Genomic DNA, 13,517 nt, shown 5'->3' with positions numbered 1-13,517 from the left:
GTATATAATTAATGAGCATTGGATATTTTCAAGAGTAGATAGTTCGACCAATGGAATAAAACAATGTTCAAATGTAGAAGAATTAGGGCATAGATAAAACACTTGGCTAACCATCATCGTGTAAGTGCAAATTTGGTTTTAGTTCTTGGTAGGTAGTTATTGCTTGATTTTCCCCAAAGCATTATAGTGTTCTTATCACTCCACAATGAGGTATTTTCCCCAAATGAAATCGTTGTTATCACTTAAAAATGCACCTTCAATTTTGTGGTTGTACCCTTGCATGAACAAATGCATATTCAACATCCCAAGGATTAAAAATTGAAAAAATCAACAAAGTTGGCTAGGTATGAAATGTTGGGAAAAGAGGCTTTGCTCAATGCATTTTCTTGATAAGGTGTGAACATGTAGAGAAAATGAGTGGGGAAAGTGCACTATCTCATAGGTTGTCAAGAGTGGACTATGACACTATTAAGAAAAGGAGAAGACAAGTGTCAAGTGAAGGGTAAAACATGATTTTTTTTTTTGTCTTAAGTATTGTTCCATTGAGCAAAGAGTTCCTTGCTTGAAGATTTTACTTAGAGGAAAATCAAAGATCGTGCTTAATGGATAATCCATTGGTGCAAGACAAAAGACAACAAGAAAAGGAGTGAAACAATAAATGAGCACAAGAAAGTGGTAGTAGCAAAGAAATCAAAATTGACTAAGTACAAGCCCACTAAGAAAATAAGCTTTTCTCAATGCCTTTGCTCAACGGTGAAAAGAAAAACTATGCTTGGTAAAGGAAGAGGTAAGGGTGTGAATCAAACACCATGCAAAAGTTGTATAACAATCTCTAGCAAGAAGATGAGATGAAGGACCAAAGCGAATATTGTCTAAGTGTAAACCCAATGAGAAAATAAAATTTTCTCATGACTTTTCTTGGAGGGAGTTGGAATTGGTATGCTTGGTAAATATGTGAGGGATGTTGAATCCATGAAAACATGAAAATGAATTTTAGTCCAATGAGTGAGTAATGAGCATGTGCATGTTCACTTTGTCAAGTGAGGGAAATTGTTAAAAGCATAATTTTAAAGGCAACAAGCAAAGTGAGTTTTCTTGGGGCATATGCTTAAGGAAAGCAAGAAAATCATGGAATGGGTGAATTAGAAATGGGCATAGGCTACAAATTGTTTAGAAAATGTACAAGGTAATGAATGAGTAGGACAACTAGCATGTTAAATTAACAAAAGGATGAAACACTAAATGGGGGAAACCCTAGTTATTGAGCAAATAGAAAGTAGGATTTACGAGGAGAATGACATATTTTTAAAACATATGTCAACCAATCAATCATTGCCATATGGATCATATCAAAATGACTCAATTCATGAGTTAAAGAAAAAGAAGTATACTGAGTTCTAAGAAGAGAACTAAATATTAGCTCACAATTATAACCAATGTCTCAAATAATATACAACATGGGAAATTAATACAAATGAAAGGATGATCATCTTTGAGTTTGTCAAGATGGAAAGTGAAGGATGTTAGGAGGAACATATAGATCATGGATCTATCTTCTCACCTAGGAGAGATACATTCTCAAATCATTACTATTTTAAAGAATACATTGAGTTGATTGAAGATTATCAACATTTACCATGTCATGATGATAGATATGTTCTTAGAAGCCACTAAATAATGCCTCATGATCAATTCTAATTGTATCTTAGATGAATAGATGAATAAATGTTCTTTAGGATGTTTGGAGGCAATACTAATCATCTTTGACCATACCAAAGGAGATACAATCCATCAATATATTTGAGAATGAAATGAAGCTTTTACAAGGGCTGGAACTCCTTTGAGTGGAGAGCTCTATTATTGGGTATATGTTGTCGTTGTATTGAAGCTATGCAAGTGTTATGTCTATTTATTTATTTATTTATGTATATCAAAGTTTCACCTAGAACTACATCTAGATATTACATGGAATCACTCTCTATTGTATATGCTTGTGGATCTTGATATCAATCCCTAGAATATACACTAAGAAAGGAAATTGATGAAGTGATCATTTTGTTAATATCTCTATATTTCCGTTGGAAAAATGAATGGTTAATAAACTTATTGAGCCCTAGTTGGAACTAAAAACTTTATTCAATGAATCAATTTATTATTATATTTACTTGATTACTTTGTTTTTTTTAGATGTGAATGACTTATTGTCCACTTAATAATTATTTTCTTTTTCATTAAATTTGAAGAAATGATATGTATGATTTGTTGAAATCACAATGTCTGCTAGATTTCTCCATGACCACTTCTAATCTGTTTGGACAAGCACCTTAATTCCATTATCCAATGGTTTCAACGCTTATCATGATTGGTTAAACCAATCTTTATTTTATATATATTTAATGTGATTATTATCTCTTATAAAAGGATGTATTCTAATTGAAATCAATGTCAAGGATACCCCCGATTGAGCTAGAAAATAACTAGTGCTAAAGTGAGAAAGAATCATTGTTTGTAAAATAAGTATTGCCTCTAAGTTTCCCTGGTGAGTTTGCCCTTCTCAGTGTTTGGGACCTATCTCAAGGAGCAAGTTTGAGAGAAAAAAAACTCCAATAAGGATGTTGTGGCAAGGTACACAACATGCCATCGCCCATCCCTCACCCCCCCACCAAGAAGAAGAAGAAGAAAATGAAAGGAATACCAATAATGTCGAAAAATCAAGAAATAAAGTCAATTGTTGAAAACTTGTAGGAACAATTGATAAATTACATTATTGCTCCATTAAAAACGTGCCCTTGGATTTATGTGTAGCATTATGTTACTCAAAATATAGTAGTTTAACTCATCTTGCCATCTTTAAAGGGATTTTCAAAGCATGTGTGCAAAAAAAGGAAGTCACACTTCATGATTCATTGAATTACTTTAGGAACAAAGAGCAAGTTTTGAACCCAAAACCACTTATTTCAAAAAGTGTTATTTCAACCAAGTGAACTCAAATATAATTATATCTAGGGCATGATAGGAGAGTGGACACTATTTGATTCAAGAGAAGTTGTGCATCACAACATGTGCAAACTTAGGTGTTTCACCAAAAATTCTTTAGGCTCTCATGTGGCTCCCTCTTTGGGAAGGCACCTCCACTTTATATTATACTTGGCATTATCCCTTTTGTACATATTTCTCACCTTCACCTCTAGAATGCCGTTAGTTCTAGTATGAGCTTATCTTCTTCATTTCTAATGAGAATCTATGTTTGTGTGACCACCTTATTTCACAACTTACTATTTAAATAAAGATACATAGAATACATAATGGAAACCCCCTTTATTGGGAACATTTAGTGCATAGGAAATCTATGCAACTTTTATTCACATTTTAATAAACTGTACACTCTAGTTTGGAGCTTATTTTTATCCTATTATTGTAGAATTATTTACTTGTACATTATTGGCTAAAGTGTCCTCACACAATTTTATTAAGTAGAAAAAAAACTTACATAAGGGATGAGAGGCATAGGATATATAAACTTATCTAGCCTTATCTCAACATGTCATGTGTCCTTGATCAACAACTCAAGGATAATCACTATGTGAAGGTTGTGACAAGGCCAACCTATCATCTAGGAAATACAACACTTATAGAATTCGCTTTATTATTCTAGAACTAATACATTCTAAAATAACTTTATAAATAAAAAAAACTAATTAACTAAATGTAATTTTACAAATGTTTTAATATTTTGCAAAGTGCACGAGACCTAATTCATTTACTTTGATTATCTCCATATCTTTAGAGGAGATGAACCTATTTTTGAAAAACAAAAGTGAAATATATAGAAATACATTTTGTTAAAATTAATATGTAATTATATATTTAATATTAATACAATTTGATAATGGTAAAAATTAATTATCAAAATAATAATAATATAATTTTAATATTAATTATTAAATTAATAATAATATAATTTTAATATTAATTATTAAATTACTGTATGGAATTTATATGAATAAATAAATATTCTTTCCATGATAAAAGTGAAATATCATTCTTGATTTTGAGGTAAAGGAATTTCATGTTTTTAGTAAGATATATCATTTTTTTTAGTTAAAAAATTAAGACATTGGTCGTTTGTATTATTATTTACTTTATGATTTTAAAATCATTTTTTTTTATAGCAAATTAATATATATTACAATTTGAATCTAGAAAAATATCTTTAAGTCTAGAAAAATATCTCCAAAGTCCAAAAGGTTTTGTTTTAGGTATAATCGCTAAATTGACTTACTAACCAATAAAATAACTATACTAAAAACAAGGGCTTTTCAGAAAGATGTAGTTATGCAAAATCAAGCCATTTAATCCCTATAGTTGATTGGTTATGAAGAAAAGTTGTATCATAATAAATAAGATATTCCATGGTACCATCATCATTCAATCTCAAGAGAATACCCCTCCACTTCTCACATGCATGAAATAACTCCTCTCGGGCTTCTTCAACAATCTTGTACAATTGATGAGGGAAAAAGGTGAAATAATGCAGTCTAGAGGGAGGCTATTCTAAATCGAAGATTACTTCTAGCAAGGATTTGTTCCCGTGTTTGGTTTGTGTTATGGGATATTTGCTTGGCATTTAGAGCTATTATGAAAGTTAAGTGTAGTGTTACTTCTCTATTTTAAGTTTTGGAAAATTGTTGAGTTATCAATATCTTGTTTTTAATGCAATATTGGTATTTGTGTGGTGCTTTCCATACTAGATATTTGGGCTTAAGTGTTTGCATTTTGTGTGTTTGGCTCCCTTGTTATGTGGTCTTTGGTGTAGTGGATATGTTATATACCTAGGGGGATAATACGGGGTACAAAGGGAGGTACCCAAGGGAATAATGTAATAATGGGATGGGCTATAATAATAAATAAGGTGGTTAACATCATGTAAGGGACCACAAGTAGTTAGTAATAATGTAATGGGCCCATGGTATTAGTTCGATGGTATGAGGGAACCATGGTAATGACCCATGGTATTGTATGTATGAGGCCTATATAGAGGCTAGAGACTCCACATGGAGGGATGTCAAGGAATATTGTATGAATATGCATATGGCTTGTGGAGTGTTCTCCTTCCTTCAGGAGTGAATGTATGGTGTTGCCCTACCTTAAGGGTTTGATATTAATAGACTCATTTCTATCTATTTCGATCTTGTCATTCTTGAGTTTATTTCTATTCTCATATATTTTTTGGGTTCGATCTATAACAAGTGGTATCAGAGCACTTTCTTGGGCAAAAGTGGAGAATTTTTTATTTATTTATTTATTTTTTTAATTTTTTTGCAGGATTTTTGGGGAGGCGAGTTTGCAGATTATATCTGTACATTTTGGGGCAAAATTTGCAAAATATAATTGCACATTTGGATTCTTTGTGAAAAAATACCTGATTTCAAAAAAAAAATCGACCGAATCGGAGTTCGGATGAAGAAGGTATCATTGATCTAAAAATCAGTGGTGTTGCAGACAATTTTTTGGGGCAGCGAGTTTGCGGCGCAGATCTAGACGTCCTAGTGCAAGATCTACAAAATCTAATTGCAGATCTGGATTCTTTGTGAAAAAAATACCCAATTAAAAAAAAAATCAGTCGAATCAGAATCTGGATGAGGGAGATATCGCTGATTTAAAATCAGCGCTTTTTTTTCAGAATTTTTGGTGACGACGGGAGTGTTGCACCGCAGATCTGAAATTCCAGTGCTTGGATCAGGATTTCTATTACATGGGCGGATGCAGAATGGTTGTTCCATTTCCAAAAACAGGTCATAATAGAGATTCTGAGCAATATTGAGAGAATTGTGGCCATTTTAAATTTTTGCCAAGTAAGCGAAATTTTTTCAAAATATTTTTCATGGCGGATCCTAATTTTACAGGGAGAGATGATAGCCCTACTATTGAAGAATTCATACAAAGAATAAGGTTCAAATATGGGGTATTTTGGAAGGCTATAGTACCGCTTAATTTGAAAGAAGACGCTGACATATGGTGGAACTCACTTGACATCAAACAGTTGTCCAAATTTTCGGATGAAAAATTTGAAAAACTCCTTATGGACAAATGATCTTGTGCTAGAAAAAAGAATGAAACACGTCAAGGGTTATGTTCTACTGGTGTCTCCTTATTGCAAGTTCATCGATTGATTCAGAAGGAGAAAATCATTGTCTATAAATCCGAGTTGCAAGCAAAACCTCATAAATGTCAACTTGGCAAAAAAATTGCAAGTGCCATCAAAACACATTGAAAACACACAGGATGTTCAAGTTTATAAGGATTTGAAGTTTTCTATGGATAAGTATGTGTTGCATGGTGATTTTTATACTTTAGATATGGATAACATGGATGTTGTTTTGGGATATTTTTGGATGGAATGTATGGGTACTATCAATATTAATGTGTAGAAGAAATTCCTGAAGTTCTGGTATAAAAAAAGAAACTTACATTACAGGATATTTCCATTAATAAACAGGTAGAGTCTAAGGAGGCTGAAGTAGAAGATGTTACAGGGACTGACATATCAGATGATGAGCCTGTGATGATCGACAATCAAACACAAACAGAGGCTGAAGCAGAAAAGGTTACAGGTGCTGATACATCAGATGAGGGCTCAGTGGTTGAAGTAATATTGGAAGATAAGACACCACAGCAAGCACCACAGCATGCACCAGATAACAGTCAAACTCCAGTAAGGGGTGAATTAAAGAAAAAGACACCGTGGGTTAAAACTTTAACATATCATCACCCACATCACCCCGCATGACAACAACCAACAAGATGGCAACCAATTAGCCACAAGGACAACAACCCCCGCAGGATAGATAGAGGGGAGCGAAGATCCACCTACTACACATCAACACAGAAGAGCTACCACAGACAACTTCCATCTCAAGAGCGAGGCACCAGTGAGATCGAGGGTTCACCTTTCTCTTGGATGGCTAGATGCACGTGCATGGTACCAGTGGACTACTCTTTTAAGTAGATCTTATTATTTGTATTCTTCCCATGTTTCGGGGACGAAGCATGTTAAGGGGGGTGGAATGTTATATACCTAGGGGGGATAATATGGGGTACAAAGGGAAGTACCCAAGGGAATAATGTAATAATGGGATGGGCCATAGTAATAAATAAGGTGGTTAACTCGTATCATGTAAGGGACCACAAGTAGTTAGTAATAATGTAATGGGCCCATGGTATTAGTTCGATGGTATGAGGGAACCATGGTAATGACCCATGGTATTGTATGTATGAGGCCTATATAGAGGCTAGAGACTCCACATGGAGGGATGTCAAGAAATATTGTATGAACATGCATATGGCTTGTGGAGTGTTCTCCTTCCTTAAGGAGTGAATGTATGGTGTTGCCCTACCTTAAGGGTTTGATATTAATAAAGAATCATTTCTATCTATTTCGATCTTGTCATTCTTGGGTTTATTTCTATTCTCATATATTTTTTGGATTTGATCTATAACATGATAAGACCCTCTTGTGCTATGGAATCTAAATATTCCCTAGCTAGAGTGGTAATGCTTGTTTTCTAGCCAATTTCAAGCTCTTGTGTGAGCTAGAAAAGTGGTTCTTCTATAGGTGAATTTTCCATGGACGATCCAAAGGCCCACTAATTTTGTAGTGGTTTTAGAAATCCATTTGAAGTAACTAAATATCACTTTTTATGTGACTTGTAAAATCCATGAAAATGAATTATGAACACTTTGATCTAGTAGAAAAAACAAATAAATGTGTTGAAAGCAAAATACTCCATGCTGAGAAATATGATTAACAATTTTAACAAAAAAATCTCATTATATAATCTCAAATTACCAAATAATAATGAATTGAATTCAAAATAATATAAAAGAATAAATCGTTAAAAGATATAAATCTTAATATTGAGAACTCACATCACTATGAAAAAAGCTAATAAAAAACCATGCTTCTTTCTAAATTTGATATTGATAAAAAAATTTGAAATATCATAATTTATAAGTGTTGTAATTTTGTTTGGGGTACATGATTATATTGGGAAAATCATAATTAATAATGTTTTGTAAAACTACCTTTGAAAATTGTATATTGACCATTTTTTTTAAATCTCATTTATGGGTGTTGTAATTTGTTATTTTTTTGGTACATTGTTATGTTGGAAAAATCGGTGTTGTAATTTGTTATTTTTTTATACATGATTATATTGGAAAAATCAAATTAATACTGTTTGGTAATTCTCCATGTTTAGCTTAGTTCCCACTTTTTTAATACTAAATTCCCCAATCCTAACTATATATATAAAAAAATAATGATAATGACAGTGATCAAGTTCCATGGAAATTTTTGTAACGATATGATAGTAACTGAACTTGCTTCTCCCGTCCAGAAAAGCTGCAGGGCTGGAATGATTTATAGCACACAGAGGCAGAGATTTCAGGGAAATCTTTCATTCCTTCTTTGATTTCTCTGCGTTCTGAAGCATGTGGTGCATTCCCTACCCCTAAAGGTAAAAAAAAAATTGGGTTTGCTGGTTATTTTAGTTTTATTTTTTTTATCATAAATTCTTTGGCGGTGGAGCAAACACCTGAGACTCAAGGTAATTGTTGTTTGAAGGGTAAATTTGGACCGCCAGTGTTTCAGAGCTTCAGAGGACCAAATTACATAAAATTCCATTTTATCACCATGGAAAGCTTTAATCTTTTCGACGAACCGAAACCCATTTTCCCTGTTATTGAATACTCTGAATGCTGCAGCATAACACCGGAAACTGTAATATCGCCCCCTAATTTTTTAGCAATATGTTTCAGTTCAGATGCATCTCTTTTTAATTTAATGTTCCCAACAGCGGATTTTACTGTAAGAATTTATTCCCGCTTCTTCTTTTTTTGAACTGTATTATGGATGCAGTTGGGTAAAATTATCAATGGCGAGTTAGAATACGATGTTGGGGGTTATACTATTATTGATTGCCGTTATAATTACGAGTATAAAGGTGGTCATATACAGGCAAGTTTGAGGGCATTACTTATTTTTCACTTATATGTTTACCAGTTAGTTATTTCAATTTGCCCCTTAGTGTTTTTTTTTTTCAGGGAGCAATAAATATCAGCGACCCAAAGGACATTGATTTTTTTTTGGAAAACAACATCCAAAATGGAAAATCTATGGCCATTATTCTCCACTGTGAATATTCATCCATCAGAGCACCTAAGATGTGAGTGGCATTCATATTACTCTTATAATTGATTCAGAAATCCTTTTCTACCTTTATTTGGTATCATGTTCTCGTAGGGTTTTCAGATTTACTGTTTAGCGATCAGCGTTAAGGCGTTATGTTTTTTTTAAAGTAAAGATTTTGTTTCAACTATGTTAAAGAACCTCCATTTAGTTGAAAATGTCAGTAGAGATTTCATTGTATGTATGTAACGGTGTAATAAACAATAAGTTCGTGTTCGATGTCTTCTTTGAAAGAAAGAGCAAAAACCCAAACCTGGTTTTTTTTATCTCTTCAAATTTAAGAGATATGAAGGGAAAAAAAGAAAGCCAAAAGCAAACCTAGTTTTTTTTTTTCCTCTGTATTTAATAGTTATGAAGGATCTATTTGCTTAATAGATATGATATCAGGATGAATCTGGTGTGATATTATGACAGATTTATGTTATTAAAATTTAAATATGAGGTTAAGATGGGTTTTTGTTAATTTAGGTTCATTTTAATAGATATTAAGTATTTACGATCAATATTTATTATAGAAACATCATGTTATTAGCATTGCAGACATAATGTGACTGGCATTGAGATTTCCGCACATGACTTCTTCGAGACAAATAAGCATAATGCCTTTTGATTGCTAAACTATCATATATTGTGTTTGCTTTGCTTGTTTCTTTCAATTCTTAGAAGGTTTTATTGGCATTTTCAAATTCAAAATATTTCTGTTTGATCTGATCTGTAGTCTTTTAAGGATCGTAAACAATAGGGCTGCATTATGATGTTATCAAGCAGTTCTATTTTTTATTTGTAAGAGGTAGATCATCTATTCATATGCACATAAAATGTGTACATGTTCTTTGAGAACTCAGCTGAGAAATCCTTACGTTGCTTCCATGTGATGTTCTGTCAAGTCTGGAGGCTTGAGCAGTACCATGTTTAAATATTGAAAATGTTTATGTCCCAGTTAAACAAGACAAAGCAGTAATGGAGATAACTTGTCCCCTGGCCACTATGTCACTATATTGAAAATGTTTATGTCCCAGTTAAACAAGACAAAGCAGTAATGGAGATAACTTGTCCCCTGGCCACTATGTCACTATATTGAAAATGTTTATGTCCCAGTTAAACAAGACAAAGCAGTAATGGAGATAACTTGACTCCTGGCCACTATATCAATACCAGTGAGAAAAAGAAGAAGAGAGAAACTATAGCTTTAGCGATATAGGTGGACCAGAGTAACCTTGTGCTAAACATCATCGTCTTCAAGGGAAATGGGATGCTGGGAACTCTCTCCAGCCTGGCTGTCTTCAGTCTCCCTTGTCTCTTGGTTCTTCACGGTCCTCTGGAACATGCTGTGAACCCTGAATGGCATTTAGCAGGAAGTAATATTTGTTATTAAGCTGGTGCAGCTCCTCCAGGATATTACACAGAAGGGGTTGCTTTTCTCTAAGGCTGAGTCCTTGTGGCAAGTTCTCAGTTATTTTGTGTGCAAGTAGAGGTTGAGGGTAATGGATGATGGATGCCAATTCTTATCTTTTTTCCCTACTGTCAGTCTCAGCTCTGTGGCCTTGAATCTTCTCCTCTAGTCTTTCCAAGTTTTGAACTGCAGTCGTCTTGGTCTCCTTGCAAATTCCTGTGCTATGCAGAGTGCTTCCGAGTTACGGCGTCTTGTGTGAGTATTTCTCTGTACGGCATTCCCATGAGCTGGGTCAGGTTCAACCCCATTTACATTCTCCTTCTGGTGCTCAATCCCCGCCTTTTTATCCTCCCTGAAGTCAGACTACCATAATCACCCATAACGTCTGTGCGGTCCTGAAAAGTGTTTTCTGCATCATGCCCTGTCTAGCCATCATCTTGAGCCATGTTCCCCACATCATTCCTCACCAAACCTGGCTGTTGCAGAGGGATCTCCTTTCCATATCCCATGCCTCCTTGCATGAATTTTCTGAGTGCCTACTGCACAGGATGGTCGGATGTTTTAGTGCTGCCACTTACTGGAATAATTGGTGTGAAGTCTTCTCACTTGTGAGGACTATGAGAAATTTGATAGATTCTCTGTTCATTTGCCACTTGCTAAAGTTGCTTCTGTTCTATTTTAAAATTTGTCACTGATAACTGTGGTCTAACCGATCTGGAATTTCCAGTGCATATATAAAAGATTGTCTACTACTTGGAAACTTCTTTTTTCCCCAGAATTATATATGATTCAACTTTTATAAAGTGCAAAGTTCAGCTCTATTAGCGCTTTCAAATTGAATTTATCTCTTTGGTCTGATATACAATCTGCTAAATGATCATATATAATATGGCTGCATTATGTCAGGTTTAGGCACATTCGAGATCTTGACAGGTTTAAACATTTAAGGACCTATCCAGAATTAGATTACCCTCATCTCTTCGTATTAGATGGCGGATACAAGGCCTTCTTTGCGCAGTATGCGGTAAAAATACTCTGCTTTTGCACCCAAATGGATATATCACAGTTAATATGGTTCTGTTGATATGATTTGACATGAATTGGGCTACTAATGTCAGAAGTTAAAAGTTACTTTAAAAATACATGATCATTTGCAGGACCTATGTGAACCAAAGGAGTATGTGAAGATGTCAGATAGTAGGTTTTATGAAGAATACAATGATGCCAAAGGAAAAGTTAAGAGTCGGAAAGCCAGAGGGAAGAGGCAGTTGATTTTTTTGAACTTTCAACCATAGTCCTCCAATCCTTTTATTTCTTTCTCATATTTGGTTAATCCATTCTGGATGCAAGCCAACTTAGTCATAGCTTGAATGACGTAATGTGGCTTCATTGAATACAAGATTTGTTGCTTTCATACAATTGGGAGAGAAAGTGACACAAGGTGGCACTTGCCTTGCATATGAAATGGATGTTCTACCAGACACAGCACCCAACTTAGTATCTGTATATGGATTGGATGTTCTACCCAGCACAGCATCCATCTCAGGACCCTTTCTTTCTCAGTATGCTCAAAATGTTCCTTTTAATTTCTGATATTGTACTCTTGAAATATTGTTATTGAATCAAGTTGGTTTGTGTAATCATGTGTAATTTTTAATTTCATAAATTGTATTCATGAAATATCATTATTGATTCAAGTTGTGTAATTTTTAATTTCATATATTGCATTCATGAAATATCATTATTGATTCAAGTTGGTTTGCATTATGATTGGATAAACAAAAGTCATATGTTGTTGTTAAGTGAAGTATGTAAAATGGTTTTCTTATATTTTTGATGATGGGTGAGATGCCACTTAAAACATGCGATACAAATCAATCTCCAGAAAATATAGATACAAACATCATTATTTATTTTATATTTTAACGTCATTAATCTATATTTTCTTATTGAATACTATTCAGTCTGAGATGCTTTGGCTCTTTCAATTTTACTTTCTATATTAATGTCAATCATAATGCTTATGATATATATCCTTGCCAGAGGCGCCAATCATGATGTTTAAACTTATGATATATATCCTTGTCATAGGCAAGTTTGTCTTTTTATTAAACTTAATGCTTATTACTGCCCTGTAACATCTTCCAATCGAGCAAAACAAATTTTCAACTAAATTTCTTAATTGTTTTGTTTAATATGTTATTTGGTTTGTAGTTTTCCATTTTCCTGTTACAATTTTACATCACATCGTCATCACTGGTTAACATTTTGCACTTTACAGAGATTGGTAAAAAACGCATATATATCTATATCTATATATAATAATAAGACAGCAATTACAAGAAATACTCATAACCAGTTAACCAGTTTAACTGAATTGCAGAAAAAAAGACATATATTTTAAATAAGAAATATAATAATAAGACAGCCATTACAAGAAATACTCATCACCAGTTTAATTGAATTTTAGAAAAAGAAAAAGACAACAATATTTTTCCTGATCACCCAAACTAAATCTAATTGACATCATCCCACACATATATATAGATTTTATAAAAAATATATTATATATTTATAAAGGTCTTTTTCCTAATTTTTAACTATAATTAATAAAAGTATGTGTGTGAAAAAGAAAGACAGATAAATATAAACATGAAAGAAAAAAATTGTAATATAAATGACATTTTATGAAAATGAAAAAAGAAAAAGATAAATAGAAGTTTATAAAAAATATTAAAAAAATCTATTTTAAATAAATTTCATGTTACTTAAAATTTTTGTAATTAGTTCACTTTCACTAATTAATTGTCATATCATTGAGAATGTTACTTGAGTATATATAAATTCACTTGAATTAGCAAATTGAGAAGCTTT

The 13,517-nt window shown here is 33.1% G+C and overlaps 1 protein-coding gene across 2 annotated transcripts; it reads left to right on the top strand.

Moving 5' to 3' along the window:
• The first annotated feature begins 8,347 nt into the window (after nucleotides 1–8,347).
• LOC149141278 (uncharacterized) lies at nucleotides 8,348–12,014 on the top strand. Of its 2 annotated transcripts, none has more exons than XM_089447632.1 (6): nucleotides 8,348–8,519; nucleotides 8,627–8,782; nucleotides 8,921–9,019; nucleotides 9,106–9,227; nucleotides 11,550–11,667; nucleotides 11,801–12,014. In XM_089447632.1, the coding sequence occupies exons 2-6, from the start codon at nucleotides 8,696–8,698 to the stop codon at nucleotides 11,936–11,938; spliced, it is 564 nt and encodes a 187-aa protein (XP_089303758.1). In that variant the 5' UTR covers nucleotides 8,348–8,519; nucleotides 8,627–8,695; the 3' UTR covers nucleotides 11,939–12,014. The 2 variants fall into 2 exon arrangements, with proteins under 2 accessions (XP_089303758.1, XP_089303759.1); XM_089447633.1 differs by having other exon boundaries at nucleotides 8,921–9,023; nucleotides 9,110–9,227.
• The last annotated feature ends 1,503 nt before the right edge of the window (nucleotides 12,015–13,517 follow it).

The sequence above is a fragment of the Pinus tabuliformis genome, chromosome X (genome assembly GCF_031772625.1).
Source record: "Pinus tabuliformis cultivar Carrire ecotype Pingquan chromosome X, CPIR1, whole genome shotgun sequence".
In the NCBI taxonomy this organism is placed as follows: Eukaryota; Viridiplantae; Streptophyta; class Pinopsida; order Pinales; family Pinaceae; genus Pinus; species Pinus tabuliformis.
The sequence above is the reverse complement of the archived record's forward strand: the minus strand, read 5'-3'. Positions and strand labels throughout refer to the sequence as shown.

What these genes read in the sequence shown, in the direction of transcription:
- LOC149141278 (XM_089447632.1), top strand. Translation starts at nt 8,696, where the DNA reads ATGGAAAGCTTTAATCTTTTCGACGAACCGAAACCCATTTTCCCTGTT. An exon ending in GCAGCATAACACCGGAAACT is followed by an intron (nt 8,783 to 8,920) that starts GTAATATCGCCC and finishes TTATGGATGCAG; the next exon opens with TTGGGTAAAATTATCAATGG. An exon ending in ATAAAGGTGGTCATATACAG is followed by an intron (nt 9,020 to 9,105) that starts GCAAGTTTGAGG and finishes TTTTTTTTTCAG; the next exon opens with GGAGCAATAAATATCAGCGA.